This window comes from Lipophrys pholis (assembly GCF_963383615.2).
Source record: "Lipophrys pholis genome assembly, chromosome: 17".
Classification (NCBI taxonomy): domain Eukaryota; kingdom Metazoa; phylum Chordata; class Actinopteri; order Blenniiformes; family Blenniidae; genus Lipophrys; species Lipophrys pholis.
In genome coordinates this window covers 5,974,289-5,990,376 of record NC_137643.1, presented here as the reverse complement: position 1 = coordinate 5,990,376, position 16,088 = coordinate 5,974,289, and the positions used below count along the sequence as shown (strand labels likewise).

Here is a 16,088-nt window from a genome sequence, read left to right as displayed (position 1 = left end):
AAGAGGTAGTTTGGAGCATGTCGTTCACCACGCTGACCGCCTGAAACGATGGAAATCAGTGCACTGAGGTCAAAGATCCAAATTGAACAAATCTCTCCAAAATCAGTCCACTAAAGCAGACTTTTGAAAAAAGCTGATCTAATAAATACTGAGGTCTATACAGTGCATGAGAGATGTACTTTGACTTTTTGATGAGCCACCAGCCTCACCTCAGCTACATAGCACTGACCTCACGCTATCACCGGACCTATAAGTCCAAACCTGATGCATCAATTACTAAAAACAGGACACGGCCTGGAGGCCGAGCTTAGTCTGAAAGCCCCCATTAGAGGAAAACCATCCAACATTTACCGTCAGACTCGGTGTGCGGCGGCCATGCATACGGGCAAACGGTGGATTACCTGCACACTGAACCAATGGCGGCGCGGCTGGAGGCTTACAGTAAAGCCCAGCAGAGAGCAGAGAGAGGGACGCCAACATCTCCCAGGTGTAAACGCCTTAAGGTGAAAAAACAGCCAACTGGAGCAAAGTCAAGGAGAGACAATTAGGCTCTGCTGATGATTTTAATATTCCCCTTGAAAGGGTCCTGAAGAGACGCAAACGTCATCGTCAAAGCCTAAAAACAAAAACAAAGGTACTGCAGGAATTTCAGCTTTATCCTCACAAACATGAGTAAATATTGAACACAAGGTGCAGCAGTGTTTGGTGTGAAAACCACATTATGATCATCTTTCCATATTTTTTTCTTCAGATCTCCTTTGTTTTCCATTCAAAAATGTTATTTCTTTTTCTTGCCGTACCGGTTTTTCTTAAATCAACATATATACACGTTGTTTAATTGCAATTTTAAGTTGAAAGGAAAACTTTTAATCTTGCGTGTCGCTCTTGTTTATTTGTTTTTGCCCTCAAAAAGCAAACAGCAGTTAAGTTCTGGCTGCACAATGCATCTTTATCAACCGTTCATTGGTGTTATCTTCTGAATTTGCTGACACTGCCTAATGCTTCCCTGAACTACTCTTCTCATGGTGTGATCAGTGTCACGATACGTCAGCCAGAGTTTGATCCAGTACCCCGACACTCCCCTTTCTATTCCTGGACGGAGAAAAAGACGACGCAGATCCAGTTTGAAGCGACTGCCAGGTCACAGGACGGGAAGAGGTGGGGCGGGCCAAAGAAATCATCTCCCATGGAAGACAAGCTTCTACTTCTGTCTGATTTCTTTCTTGCTTGCAATGTGTACATGAAATCCAGATCTTTCAGATCTTTCTTTACTCCTTCTTTTGAAAATCTCCACCTGATCCTGAGAGATCAGATCATATTAGTTTCTTATCATTCGCTTTCAGTTTTTCTGCTTAACTCTATGTAACTCAATAATTCTGTTATTTATCCCCAGAACCATAAAGTCAGGGCCATGATCGTCTCTGTCATTGCAAACACACATTCAATACTTTTTTTATTTTACGTTAATCTATTATTTTACGTTTGGTTTCATTTATTTGTATTGTCTTGTTTCAGATTGCGTTCGATCTTTTCTAATGATCCTGCTTTTCTGTGACGTGAAGGATCTTGGTTCAGCTGCTTTAGGTTTATGCTGCTAAAAGAGTTCAATGTGCAAAACCTCTCCGCTGTCTTCTCTCCATTTATTTGAACTGCACCATTGCATTTCCATTATAGTCTCTCTCTCTCTCTCTCTCTCTCTCTCTCTCTCCCTCTCTCTCTCTCTCTCTCTCCCTCTCTCTCTCTCTCGACCTTCCTCCAGGAATCTCGGACTGTGCAGCTAAAAGTTCCTGACCCTCATCAGTCTGCGACGTGTTGATTAGTTCACCTCTGTATGTGGTTGTTCTGGAGGTTTTATTCCCGTTACTGACGTGTTGTTATTGGTGCTTTACGAATAAAATCAAATTTATCAACTCGTACCGAGGAACAAAAGCGATTTCGAAGAGCGTGTGTTTTGTAGTTTTCCCCTCAAAAATATCCAAGTTTCGGTTGTGAAAGGAGGAAAAAGAGGGAGCAGGTTCTCCTGAACATTTGATCTGGAAGCAGAAACCTCTGCGTTTGACTCTTGATGCACTTTTGGTCAGTTTCCTCTAATGTGTGTGTGTGTGTGTGTGTGTGTGTGTGTGTGTGTGTGTGTGTGTGTGTGTGTGTGTGTGTGTGTGTGTGTGTGTGTGTGTGTGTGTGTGTGTGTGTGTCAGGTGTGACGCACGTTTAGCCTGACCTGCTCTAATTCCCTAATGAGATTGCTCGTCCCCGGATATCCCATTAGACCCCGATTAAGCGGGCTCAGCTCATTAGTTATGACAAACCAATCCGCCCTCGTCAACCTATACGCCTCAGCCCGGCGCTGCGTCGTCCATCCTGACTCCCGCCTCCTCAAAAGGCCTCAACGTCAAACCATCTCCAAGTTTTACATCACGTATCAGGATCACGTCTGAGAAGTGACACCAAAGCAATGACGTCATTCTGTGGATGAAGCAAAAATAAATGATCTGAAGTGCTTTAGTTCAGCTTCTTCTTGGGTTTGTTGTTTAACTTTGGCCTAAAAATGTCATTAAATTCTTGCGATTTCCCTGCAACAGGTGTGATTTCTCAGTCTCTCCTCTCTCATGTTCTCACATTTCCTCTCCACCTGTCTCCTTTCTCCTCCCGACTTTTTCTCTCATTTCTTCACCTCCTCTTGTCTTCTGACCTCATAACCTGATTTCCTCGCTCCAATCGGTTTACCTGCCTCCTCTGCACCTCTCCTTCTCACCACACTCCCCTCTCTCTCTCTCCCTCTCCCTCTCTCTACCTCTACCTCTCTCTATTTCCATCTTTGAGCTTTATCCCTTCATCCCTTATCTCCTTCATCCCCTCCAATCCTCATCTGTTCTTCAGCGTGGAGAAAGGGACAGAGAAAGAGAGAGTTTTTTCCAGCAGTCTGCCGGTGGGAGAGCGTCGGAGGAGCCAGAGAGCAGGTGTGACTGTGGAGTGTAGAGCAGCTCGAGCCGGAGGGACCAGGAGCTGCACGGCTGCAGGAGAACAACAGGGAGCAGGTGAGATTCTCCTCGAATGCCTCTTTTTTTTGGTGGTTGGGGAGGAGGGGGGATTCACAGGCACTTTACTTCTGCTGATGGAGAAAATGAGGAGTTGGTTCGAAGCCGCATCCTTTGACTTTGTGATCATTTGATGAAGAACAGAGGGACTTTCAAGGGTTGAATTCCACAAACAACCGCTGGACCTTTGGATGATGTGGATGAAAATCTTGCAGATCAATGAGGGACTTCTTTCTCTCTTTTTTTTTCTTTCTTTTTTGTTGTTATTGTTGCACCTTCTTGCATCTGTAGAGCAGCGAAACGCAGCTTGTAATTGAAGAGGCCACCGCTTCTCAGCTCTTCTCTTTCGGTACGACTTCAGCTCCTTCCCGCGAGGCAGCGGCACCGCCCGTTGATTTACATGCAGAATAAGTTGAACCTTGTGCAACGGCGGTGATTCTTTAAATCCCTTTGAAGGTGATCTTTAGGTTGTGGGGAAGCTGCAAAGAGGATTGGTGCCGGGGACGTGGCTGCAATAAGCTGCAGTCTGATCTGATCACACGAGGCCGAACATCACCCGGCTCCGCGGGAGCCTCTGCTCCGGTTCTGGTACTACTGGAGTTGCTTTTCGCAAAGTTTTTTGTTCTTCTTTTCAACTAATATTTTCGTGAAAGAAAGAACTTGCATGTTTTAAACTCTGGGTAGACGGTTTGACATGAGACCTTCAGGAAGTATATTCGTGTTGGAGGATAAATGTGCCGTCAGCCTAACTTTAACCCTTTTCTGGTTGTGGCTTTTAATATACCTCCACTTCTTCCTCCGTCCACACCGAGCCTCCCAGGCCCGCTCCCTCGCTCCCTCGCTCCCCCGCTGGCTGATCCTGAGGTAAAGAGCAGTCAGTAATCGGATGACAGGAGATTTGACCCGTAAAGCTTCCCTTAAGATCTCCTGTCGGGATTTAAAACCCTGCGGTAAACCACCCTAAAAACCCCTCCTCATCACCTCCACCCCTCAACTGCTTCTGCTGAACCACCCCCCCACTCCACCCCCACCCCCACGTATTCCAGATGCAAAGGCACATTTATCACTAAAAAAGTCAAACCTTTCACTGGACGCTGAAACCGTTTTTAGCACTTTGAAACTTGCAGATGTTTTTGTTCAAAACGTCGACAAAACCTCTTGTATGTACAGAACGAGCCCTGGAAACTGTCCTGCAGCAGACGATCAGTATGATGTCAGAAAGTACCGTAAAATCCACATGTTTTTTTCAACTTTGTGAGGCTGCATATCTTTGGTTTCCATCAAAAATACCGAGAGAACAAAAGCTGAAAATTTCCCCTTGAGAAGCAGGAGCCAGTGAACTTCGGTGTTTTGTGCTTTAAAAATGACTCGTTTTCTACTTCCTGTCTGTCTCCTGGAAAGAAAGTTGGGTATTTGCAGTGTGCTGACATGCAAAGCAGCGCTCATTTATAGGTTTCTGTTATATTATGATTATCTATACATCTTGGTTTGTGAAAGTGCGGGCGCACGTGTTTTGGTCTGAAAGACTGATTTCTTGGCGATGTGCGGAATCGTGCACTTAGGTAGTTGGCGTCAATTAGTCAGACGTCAGTATCCTATTACAGAGAATTAGACTCCTGCATTACGGCACTGCACGCAGAGCTCCTCCTGAAAAGAAAATTAGATTAAAAAAAATTTAAAAATGGTAATATTACAGCAACAAAAGCAGTGAAGAGAAAGTTAAAGTTTTTTTTCTTTTTCAAAGATAAACTGTGATGAAAATGTTTTAATCTTATTGAATTTGTTTATGTGTGCGCACCATCTGAGGAGATTCAAGGGAATTAAATGTAATCTGGAGATTTAACGTACCGCTCAGAATCTGGCGGTGAAAACGAGGCCACTTTCTGGACTTGTTGAAAAAAAGAAAATCGAAAACAAAACAAGTCTGAACAGTATTGGAAGAACTAAAGTTGTGGATATGGTTGTATATTTATATAACTGTGTTATATTTTGGACTCATTTTTAACACAGTCATGAGGCCACAGCGGCCTTCGATCTATTCATCTACTATAGAAGGTTTTAGGCCAAATCAAAAAAGTTATCTTGAAGATGGTAAAATTGTAGCAACGACGAAAAGAACAATCTGTGAGAATAAATACTGATTCTGAAACGTTTGTGTAGTATTTGAAATACGTCATCGTTTGACTGTGCGTTATCTCAAAGTGATTTCAAGTGGAATATTCAGTAAGAACAGTAAACTAAAGTCCCAGTAAAGTAATCTCCCCCTATACATGATTCTATACTTAGAGTGAAAACAGAGCAGCAAGAAATACTGAGAAAACACATTCAAAAGGGGAAACAATGAAGTGAGATGAAACTGAAACATAAATAAAGGAACAATGAATAACAAAGCCAATGTCAGATTGGTGGTAAAATACAGATAAAACCGATTACAACACAAATATAAAATGAAAGAGTGTATTAGTAGCCTATGAGTTGGCGTTATAGAGGTTGTTATATACATATATATTCATCATCCATCCATCTTTCTATTCTGTCAGCTGTGTGTCTAATTAGTCTGAGAACTGAAGGCATCAGTAGTGATCTAATGGCGTGTCTCCGTGGGGTCAAGCTCTCGGGGTCAAACTGAGGCCTTCCGACAGCCGATGTGCTGCGTACGGATGCCGGTGAAGAAGTCTGACCGGCAGTTTGTGGGAATGTTTCTGGGAATGTTTGGACGCTGCGACACCAACACTTCACTAACGATGTTTCTCTTCCTCCCCTCTGCTCCTTGTTTTCCTCTCCTTTCCTGCCGCAGTTTCACTTTTCTCTCGATAAACTCCCCTTGAAAACGTCGCCATGGCAGCTGAGAAAGCTGAAATGGATGCGCTGAAAAAGGAGTGCGACGGCCTCCGCGCACAAATTGAGGTGAGGGTGGAAAACATGGAAGACGTTTGAAATAGTGTGGTTTCTACTGGTTTTTCGATCCGCAATCAGAAACACTCATCGGCGTCGCGCAGGAGGACATCCGAGCCCAGACTTCCTCCTCCACGCACAAATCTGGACGCCAAAACCCCCAAAAACGAACAAATACATCGATTTCTGACGACTCGTGATGCGGTGAAATTCTCTGAGAATGAATGTTTCTGCTCAGAGAATCTCTCATTCCACAGCTCCAAACATACTTTTATTCATTTCCATATTCAAAACATATTCACAAGGGAGGTTTTGCATTTATTTTTAGCTTCATTTGGAAACAGGAAGGAAAAACTGTTCTGCTTTGAATGACCAAAACTAGAATACATCTTCTAATCTATTTAAAAAGAAAACGATTTTTTTTAAAAAGGGAAGAAAGGAAACAGCATTAAGATTTATTACAGTGGGAATGAGTGATTTCCTGTTTGCTACTTGATATATAATTCACATATTTTATATCATAAATATTTAGGAAACTTAGCCGAGGGGAAAATATATCGCAGCGTGAAAAATAAAAAAAGTCAAAACTACGATATGTAAATACACTCTTTATGTATCATGAAAATTTATGAAGAATTTTTTCAACTAATGATGTGCTGATAAGAAGTTCAATTAAATGTTTTTTTTTTAATTGAACTCCATATTATTTGCAGGTTTTTCTGTGTAAAAAAAAATCTTTGTTTTCAACATTGTTACGCTCACCTATTATAACATTTATGATTTTTGTATTTCTCATTTTCATTATCAAGTGCAATCAAAAAAAAAGAACACGTTGGAAATATGAAATGCACTGGAAGTGACAATGTCTTCATTCGTATTCATACTATTCCTTGATGATAAGAATTATTACTCCAGATATAAAAGTGTCTCGGAACGTATGCATGAATGAATACCAAAAGAAAAATAAGAAAAGAAGAGGCCTCAGCTTTAATTTGCTGTACAAGTTTAGATTTCAACTGCTTCATTGAAATCTCCCAATCTTTCAGAGAGGCATTGTCCTTGTTTCGTTTCATATTCCACCTAACCAGCGCAAAATATTACATGAAAATAGGTTAACTGAGTAATTATATGTCGTTTGTGAATTCTTTGTGTAAAACTGCACCCATTTCAGTCGTGCACAGTGAATAATACCAACAAAAACAAACTTTTTTTCAACTACATTTTCAACTGATCACTACTGTGTAATTCCACGTGTGTCCACCAGGCGGCCCGGAAGGCCGTGAACGACAACACCATGATTGGGGCGTCAGGGGGCGTGGACGCAGTGGGGCGGGTCCAGCTGAAGCTCAGGAAGACACTGAAAGGTCACCTGGCCAAAATCTATGCCATGCACTGGGCAGCTGACTCTAGGTGAGCAAAAACATGACAATCATGCTTTAAATCGTTCAAGTTATTTCTAAATACTGATATGTTATATACACAAAGCATACTTTGATCTATGCAGTTAACTTTGAGCAAGTACTTGATGCATGTTCACAAGCAGTAAACAGATTTTCTTCCCTCTTGATATTAAAAGTTAATGTCAGAACTCGTCAAACTTTTTGTTTCTTTACAGGCAAATGGTCAGCGCATCACAGGACGGCAAGCTGCTGGTGTGGGACACCTTCACAGGAAACAAGGTAGGACCATATTCAATGTGACACATTAAATCTGAATGACAGAGCTGCACAGTATATGAATATCAGAAGTATGAGATGACACAAACTGTGGGTTTATTGTCCTGATGTTGGTCCTGCAATGTTTACTTATCTTGACATCTAAGAAATCAGTTTTTCAGATTATTAGATTCTTTTAGATGATTAGATTTTATTTAAATAGGAAGAATTAATACAATATTCTTACTAATATAAACCTGTCGTTGGTTTCAAATATCTATACTGATTTTGTCAAATAGCAATATTTTAGCAGTGTACATGTTCTTATAGACAAGCTGACCGACTGAGTTATCAAGCTATATTTGATGTATTTTACTAACTAATCACAATCTTGTACACTTCATTGTTCACGAAGGAAGAATTTTTCAAGTTTACAGAAATATAAATACATTTAAATGCAAAAAAATCCAACAATTACACCAAATGTGTAAAGTTTGAGCTTGCAAACTTTTAAAAATGTGTATAATAGGAGCAGAAATGTATTGAGTATTAAGTATTTGAGTGTGAAACTGTGTTTTTAGCTGAGTGAGACCCACACAGATTTATAATCATCATACATCCACTAACCCCCCCCCCCCCCCCCCCCCCCCCCCCCCCCACAGCTGATTGCTGTACCACTAAAGTCTGCCTGGGTGATGAGCGTGGCCTTCGCCCCCTCCGGTAACCTGGTGGCCAGTGGTGGTCTGGACAACCTCTGCACGGTCTACAACATCAAGGCCGCCAGCCCCAAGACTCTGAGGGAGCTGGACGCACACACAGGTGAGGAGGAGGTGGGGGAAACGTTCCTCACCACCCCCCACGGACACTGACATCCCAAAAGAAAGCAGCTGACCAAACTGTGACTCTCCCACAGGTTACCTGTCCTGCTGCCGCTTCCTCAGCGACACCGAGATCCTGACGGCCTCCGGCGACACCACCTGGTGGGTCCACGGGCCCTTCGGTCTGGTTGGGGACCGAAATATGAAACATGTCTGCAAACCACTGAGACCTCCCGTTCTTTCTTTCTCCTCCCCGCAGCTGTCTGTGGGATCTGGAGACCGGCAAGCAGAAGATCATCTACACCAACCACATTGGAGACTGCATGTCGCTGGCCCTCTCGCCCGACACCAACACCTTCATCTCCGGAGCCTGCGACTCCCTGGCCAAGCTGTGGGACCTGAGGACGGGCGACTGCAAGCAGACGTTCAGCGGACACACCAGCGACATCAACGCCATCGCTGTGAGGGGCTCGAGCCGCACGCACACACACACACACACACACACACACACACACACACACACACACACACACACACCCACACACACACACACACACACACACACACACACACACACACACACACACACACACACACACATCATGGGCAGAGAGGCCATCCAGTGTAGTCTCCACAAACAAAACCTCCCTGAAACACACACCAATGTGAGCATTTTTCCTCCTCCAGTTCTTCCCCAGCGGTAACGCCGTGGTCACGGGCTCCGACGACTGCTGCTGCAAGATGTACGACCTGCGCGCCGACCAGGAGGTGAGCACCTACCAGGACACCAGCCTGAACGCCGGCGTCACGTCTTTGGCTCTGTCCAACTCCGGCCGCCTTATCTTCGCCGGCTACGACGACTTCAACTGCCACATCTGGGACACGCTGAAGGGAGAGAAAGTCGGTGAGTGGTGCCGGGTTCACCGGGAACTGTGGCGAAGGCAAGCTCGGGGAGAACGTGCAAACAGCACAGGGGGTGTGGCTCTCTAGTGGGGAATGGATGGTGATTTGTACGCGTGTGAAAAGCCTCAAAATGGGCTCGGATCTGCAGTTAAGTTCAAAGCTGTGTCACATGGTTTTCATGCAGTTCCTGTTCACCAGTGTTCTTCCACGTGCACAAATGCTTCATTAAGATGTGACTGGAGGCGCAATCTGATTTAATAATAATATTAATATGTTCACTATCTTTCTCTGCCTCTTGGATTCATGGTGTTATTACAGTCACTTTAAATGTCCTCATAGTCTCCTCTTTGTCCTCGACAACCTTTCTCATTACATTTTGATTCCCTCATCTTGATATTCTTTCCCTTCCTCTTACAACCTTCATTTTCTTTCCCTCCATTGACCTTTTTTTTTAATTCTCGTTTTTTCCACCTGCAGGCGTGTTGTCCGGCCACGACAACCGGGTGAGCTGCACTGGCGTCCCCGAAGACGGGATGGGCGTCTGCACAGGATCCTGGGACAGCTTCCTCAAACTGTGGAACTGAGGGGAACCCAGGGAGAAGAGGATGAAGAAAAAGAGGAGGAGGAGGAGGAGGAGGAGGAAAGGGTGGCGATAGGTAGCAGGAGAGGACGGAGAAAGAGCAGAGGAGTGATGCTGGATGAGCTCGACCCCCCCCCCCCCCCTCTCTTCCTCTCCCTCCTCCTCTGCTTCTTCCTTGTTCTTGTATGCAAATATGAAAAGGTTGTGAATGAGTCACGCTGTGTAAATGGCATCAGGTAAACACGGTGCATCCTGCCGTACGGACCAGAGAGACGTGGAAGGACGAGTTAAATACTGTAAAAGACCAAAAAAAAAATAAAAATAGCACCTATATCAAAAAGGATTACTGAGCAGAGAAAGAGCTCCTATTGAAAATGTCAAATAAACACAAATAGATTTTGGACTATAAATGAAAGAACACGTGAATATTGAAAAATAAAAAGATAGAATAACAGATTTATTTTTATTGTGAGATCTCTGACTCGTAAACGAGCCTGCACTTACTTAGATAAATTGTGTAAATTGATTTGTATTTTATAGTTTATACAGTTAGGAAGGAGAGTGCGTGTACAGTGTGTTTTGGTTCCTCTTTTTTTTTTTTTTTTCTTTCTTTTTTTTGGGTGGGGGGAGGGGGGGGTCCACGGCCCGAGCTGCCCTTTCAGGTCCGTCACTGCCGACACCCTGCAGGACGTGACCTTCGATCCGGGATAGCGGCGGGTGTTCCCTTCGTCCCACCGTGGAGATGTGACGGTTGTACCCAAAACAGACGACGTTGAAACAGCTTCATTTTGTAGGACTTTTACACTTGTGCAGTTACCCTGTAAAAAGACGACATGTTTGTTGAAAATCTTTCTAATAAACATAGAATTCTGCATTGAAACCATGTTGGAGTCCGTGTGTGTGTGTGTGTGTGTGTGTGTGTGTGTGTGTGTGTGTTATAAAAGTGTGGCTGATGACCGTTCACTGCAAATGCGTCACACTTTTTAATATCAATAAAATCATAATACAAAGTGTGTATACATCCTGAAGACAGTAAATATGAAAGTTCACCACCTGTGGGAAAGGATAATTTAGCACCATCAACTTTGAACTGCATAAATGTACCTGTAATTAAAAGAGAGGAGACGTAAAACTCAATTAAATACGTATTTAATCGATTGCAGAGTGGGAAAATGGACTTCTTTCTTTTATATTTAGGAGGAAGTGATGATAAAGGCTGTATCCTGCCTTCACTGTCATTTGTTTCCAGCATCCTGGCGCATCCATAGAGGGACTAATGAAGCATCTGCTTGTATTTGTTTACAAGTATGTTAATAAAGGAGTCATCAACATCAACATTCACTAGCTGTTGAAAAGTAGAATATTTTTCATCACTGGGGGCCTCTCTCAATCTAGAAAAACAAAAAAAAAAGCAAGTATTTTGTAATGTGGTTTATAAACGCACCTCTGTAAATGAAATGAACATGGGATGAAATCGAATAACAATGAAGAGCCCCACCTAAGAACTTTATCACCAGCCGCCACTGCACATACGGTATAACTGCTGGACCGCTGAATTGAGAGCATAATATTGTAAATAACAATAACTCAAATTGAAAGGATTCCGTTTAAAAAATAAATAAAAAATCGAATCAACCTGAAACTTATTTTCCAAAAGTGCAATCTGAATGTCGTTTGCCGCGGTGTTTCAGTCAGCATGTTTTCCACAATCATAGTACGACTCCAATGATAAAGGTCCTTCACTATATAGCACTAACGTATATAGTCTTATGACCGTAGATAGATAGATAGATAGATAGATAGATAGATAGATAGATAGATAGATAGATAGATAGATAGATAGATAGATAGATAGATAGATAGATAGATAGATAGATAGATAGATAGATAGTTAACGTATAGATGCGATACAGCATATTGACAGCAGGTGGCAGTAAATCCCCGCAAGGCTCTGGGTCTTCCCCTGTAATCCCCCACTAGAAGAAGAGTGTTGGTTTGCTCATATCTGGACTGCACCTGACCCAGCCGGACTCCTCTTCCTCTCTCCTCATCCTCCTCTCCGCCTCTCTGCCCTCCGACATGGCGCTCCGCAGCTTCTTCGTGGGAGGAAACTGGAAGATGAACGGCAACAAGGAGAGTCTGGGGGAGCTGATCAGCACCCTGAACACCGCCAGCCTGCACGAGGACACCGGTGAGTCAGGCTGTTGGTACCGGGGTGGGGGTGGGATGAAGATGAAGATGAAGATGATGACTCCTATGTGGGATGACACGGTGACATTGAGAGTCACGTGATCAGGATGGTTGCATAAAAAGCCTCTGACGCCTTGAAAAGGTCCAAAGTGACCGCCAGAGGGAATAAACCTGCACATTTTAGTGTCTGATAATAAAATCAATCAATTATAATATTCTACATTCCTCAGTCTTAAGAGTTGTATTAAAGTTAACTGCAGACTCTAAGTTGAATGTATGTGTCTCAACTGAATGGGAGGACTTTAAGTGAGACCATTTGACTTATTTCCTCTCATGCAATTTTTTTTTTTTTTTTTTTTTTTAGTTGAAGTTTATAATTATTCAATATTAAATGCGAATAAAGAAATTAAAAAGGGAAAAGTGTTTGTAAGGTACAGTTTCTTCACATTTACTAGACACAATATGATCGATTATCCAAAATACGCTCTTCAATATTGGGTATTGTGAATCTTAGGTCGTGTGCTCCGATGTGCATATGATCATTATGAAATCTTTCCTTGCAGAGGTGGTGTGTGGCGTTCCCTCCATCTATCTGGACTTTGCCCGGTCCAGTCTGGACCCGAGGATCGGAGTCGCAGCCCAGAACTGCTACAAGGTGGCCAAGGGAGCGTTCACCGGGGAGATCAGGTATCTCACCCCCTCCAGCTGGAAGCACTCAGATACATTATTCATCAATGCTGTGCTGCTTTTATTAACCGAATTGTAGATAAATGCTTAATCAGGCCCTGATATTTTGTGCATAATTTTTGGGTCATTCTACATCAAATCAGCAGAATTCTGACACTTTATTTTTTAATTTTTTTAGCTGACCAGCTTTAACTTGCTCTGTTTTTAAAAAATAATATTAATGTTAATCTACACTGTGCAAAAAATGTGATGTGGTCATCATATTTTTGTCATATTCAGCAGCTATGAGAAGTGCAGCTCAAAATTACTAAATAATAACTGGGTTTAGGTAAATGATTGGTAGCTGCAGGACTGATGGATTTAATGTAAGATTCACACATATTTTTGCACGGGTCACGTGTGATCGCTGCTGTGTATCCAACACGTTTCCTCTCTCCGCAGCCCGGCCATGATAAAGGACTGCGGTGTGGACTGGGTGATCCTGGGCCACTCGGAGCGCCGCCACGTGTTTGGAGAAAGTGACGAGTTGATTGGTCAGAAGGTGAGAGTTTGGATTTCTGATGGCACAACGGCGCGATCCACCGACACCCAACGAAAACACAAGGCCTATAGATGCTTCTCCAGAAGGAGCGCTGTGGCTGTGGTTGAATCTGTGGTTCTCATTCTCAGGTGGCTCACGCTCTGGAGAGCGACCTGGGCGTGATCGCCTGTATCGGGGAGAAGCTGGAGGAACGGGAGGGCGGCACCACAGAAGAAGTGGTCTACGCTCAGACGCAGGTCATTGCAGGTACATAAAATTTTATAATAAGTTTTGAATCTTTTTTTTAAAAAAAGTTGTTGTTTTTTCTTTCATCTTTGGGAATAATCTCCTTTTTTGATACCTGTTGAACCTTGTAGAGCTGCAGTCCTGGGTTAATATGTGTTTGTGTTGCAAAATCTCACTGGCAGTCAGTCATTTGGAGGGCGGACGGGCGATCGTTTCCTTGGTTACACCTTTTCACCACATATTCTACTTCTGAGCGCATAGTCGACTGCACTCTGATTTAAAATGTAAATGGGTCAGTGGTGCCTGCTGCTGAGGAGCTTTCTGCGTACTCCTACACTCTGAAAAGCACAGCTTGCTTCTCTCCGAGGCCCTGAATGAAAGAGCTGATCGACGCCCGAATTCATCTTTTTAAGATGTTTAGTTGTTTCTAGAATATTGTTCATGCTCTAAACATCATGAATGCAAAGTCTTTTCCACTCAGCTGCTCCACGTTGACTCGAGGGCTCCTGGTGTGTTACAGAGAACGTGAAGGACTGGGGGAAAGTGGTGCTGGCGTATGAACCTGTTTGGGCCATTGGCACAGGGAAGACGGCCACACCTGAGCAGGTAACCGCACCGGGCATTCAGCCAGGCAGGACGCACAAATACATAAGTAAATGTGAAAAAGTTTATTGTCTGAGATCCTGACACAATCCTGTTGGTACGTGGATAAAACTTAAGAGTGTCATTACAAATGAATAATGTTTAGTTTTGTCATTATTTGTAAAAACAAAAATGTGAAACGTGTGTCGTCGCAGGCCCAGGAGGTCCATGAGAAGTTGAGGGCGTGGCTCCGGGCGAACATCTCCGACGAGGTGGCCGATTCAGTCCGCATCATCTACGGAGGTCAGTGCCGACGTTGGTTCATTAGCGGTTGGGTCTGACACGCTGTGCGGACGCAGCCTTGTCAGATGAAAGCAGTCGAATGTCAAACAGCGAGAAAAGTTCACAGACGAGCTCGCCGTCAGAGGTTACGGATGCGCAGGATCATGTTTGCTTATCGGTCCATGTCCGAGAGATCAGTTCGTATATCGTGTACGGAAGCAGTGAGGAATAAATTCTCCCACGTTTCTTAATATTTGCTGTTTTTTAATCCGTTCCAGGTTCAGTCACAGGAGCCAACTGCCAAGAGCTGGCGTCTCAGGACGATGTGGACGGCTTCCTGGTGGGCGGAGCCTCCCTCAAACCGGAGTTTGTCGACATCATCAATGCACAAGCCTGAGAAAATGGACCTTTTTGAAGAAATATAAGTAAATGTCAAAACACTTTAGATTTTCACTGTGTGTCTGTAAGCTGGGCTGACTGTTCCACCGCCAGACATTTAATATGCAAAACTTGTCAGTATTTTTATTTGTTCCGTGCTTTTATTTTGGAGAGTTTAATTGTTCTTGTTATTATTGCTTGTCACGTCTCCTTTTAACCCTCAGGACAACAGTGTTGATTATTGCTATCAAACTTTATCTTGTGGACACCTAAGAAGCTTGTCAACCCAAAACATTGTGATATTTATTGATGGTGAGAATACGTAAATGTATATGTTGTTTTTCTGTCATGCACAATCAGAGCGGGGGTCGTCAACCTCAAAAGAGCTGAAAGAGGAGATTCTCAGGTTAACTGATAATGTGGAGTCAGTCTGACCCAATAATACAACTTGTACAGACAGAATGTACTTAATATACAACGCTGTCAGGAGCTTTCATCACTACTATGCACTCAAAATTTGTGTCTTTTCACTTTGGCTGGAATGAGCTTTTCACGCTGATTAAACGATCGGGGCAACAAAGTGATCAAATAAAAAAGTGAAAAAAACACGTTTATTCTGTTTTCTTGATTTTCACACGCAGCGTCCTCCAATCAAATCCAGGTCCTCTTGCTGTTAGGTAAGAGAGTTAACTACTTATCCACCACTTCACCAAGAACATAATCCTTGTATTTAAACTAATTCAACGCTGTGCCAGAAAGTTCCACCCATTTTTAATTTTCTTGACGGCCGAGCTGAAATCTTCCAATCCAGAATCAATTGGCCGTGTTTTTGTAACGAGGCGAGAGTGACCACTCCCCCCCCCCCCCCCCCCCCCCCCGTGTCACCCAATCAAAATCATCCCTGTTGCTTGATACATTCTAATCAATTTAACACCGTGCCTTAAAGTCAAATTCACTTTTTCTCATTTATCAAAGAGAAAAGCCGTGACTGAGAGCTCAGAACAATCCCTATAATTCAGTCGGATTTGAACAAATTTTGCACAGTCAGAAGTGGACAGCTACTTTGTCTTCATCTGTTAAGCAGAAAAGTCCCAGAATGTCTCTGTTAAGAGTGCTAATCACAGTAATAGTGTGTATTTTGAAGTTTTTTGCCAATTTATTCTGCAATTTTACTCATTTCCTGGTACGCACTCATTGAAAATTACTGTAAGCTCAGTAACCGCAGCTGAGTCTCATCTCTTCCAGCACACTTTAGTCTGCGCTGATCCCTGGATGCACTCTGTACAGCTGGCTCATGCAAACATCTTGGAAAACGCA

At 43.3% G+C, this 16,088-nt stretch overlaps 2 protein-coding genes across 6 annotated transcripts; both read left to right on the top strand.

Moving 5' to 3' along the window:
* The first annotated feature begins 2,750 nt into the window (after positions 1-2,750).
* On the top strand, positions 2,751-10,768 carry gnb3b (guanine nucleotide binding protein (G protein), beta polypeptide 3b). Of its 5 annotated transcripts, none has more exons than XR_013936200.1 (10): positions 2,751-3,035; positions 5,833-5,942; positions 7,195-7,340; positions 7,546-7,609; positions 8,248-8,404; positions 8,499-8,565; positions 8,663-8,864; positions 9,091-9,307; positions 9,784-9,994; positions 10,517-10,768. XR_013936200.1 is itself a non-coding variant. In XM_080485610.1 (10 exons), the coding sequence occupies exons 3-10, from the start codon at positions 5,874-5,876 to the stop codon at positions 9,888-9,890; spliced, it is 1,029 nt and encodes a 342-aa protein (XP_080341736.1). In that variant the 5' UTR covers positions 3,092-3,384; positions 3,492-3,623; positions 5,833-5,873; the 3' UTR covers positions 9,891-10,476. The 5 variants fall into 5 exon arrangements, 3 of the variants coding, with proteins under 3 accessions (XP_080341735.1, XP_080341737.1, XP_080341736.1); XM_080485610.1 differs by lacking the exons at positions 2,751-3,035; positions 10,517-10,768 and adding exons at positions 3,092-3,384; positions 3,492-3,623 and having other exon boundaries at positions 9,784-10,476; XR_013936201.1 differs by lacking the exon at positions 2,751-3,035 and adding an exon at positions 3,508-3,623.
* A 1,099-nt stretch (positions 10,769-11,867) lies between these two features.
* Positions 11,868-15,370, top strand: tpi1a (triosephosphate isomerase 1a). Its single transcript, XM_080485583.1, has 7 exons — positions 11,868-12,077; positions 12,640-12,763; positions 13,205-13,304; positions 13,433-13,550; positions 14,050-14,135; positions 14,327-14,414; positions 14,672-15,370. The coding sequence occupies exons 1-7, from the start codon at positions 11,966-11,968 to the stop codon at positions 14,788-14,790; spliced, it is 747 nt and encodes a 248-aa protein (XP_080341709.1). The 5' UTR covers positions 11,868-11,965; the 3' UTR covers positions 14,791-15,370.
* Positions 15,371-16,088: the final 718 nt, after the last annotated feature.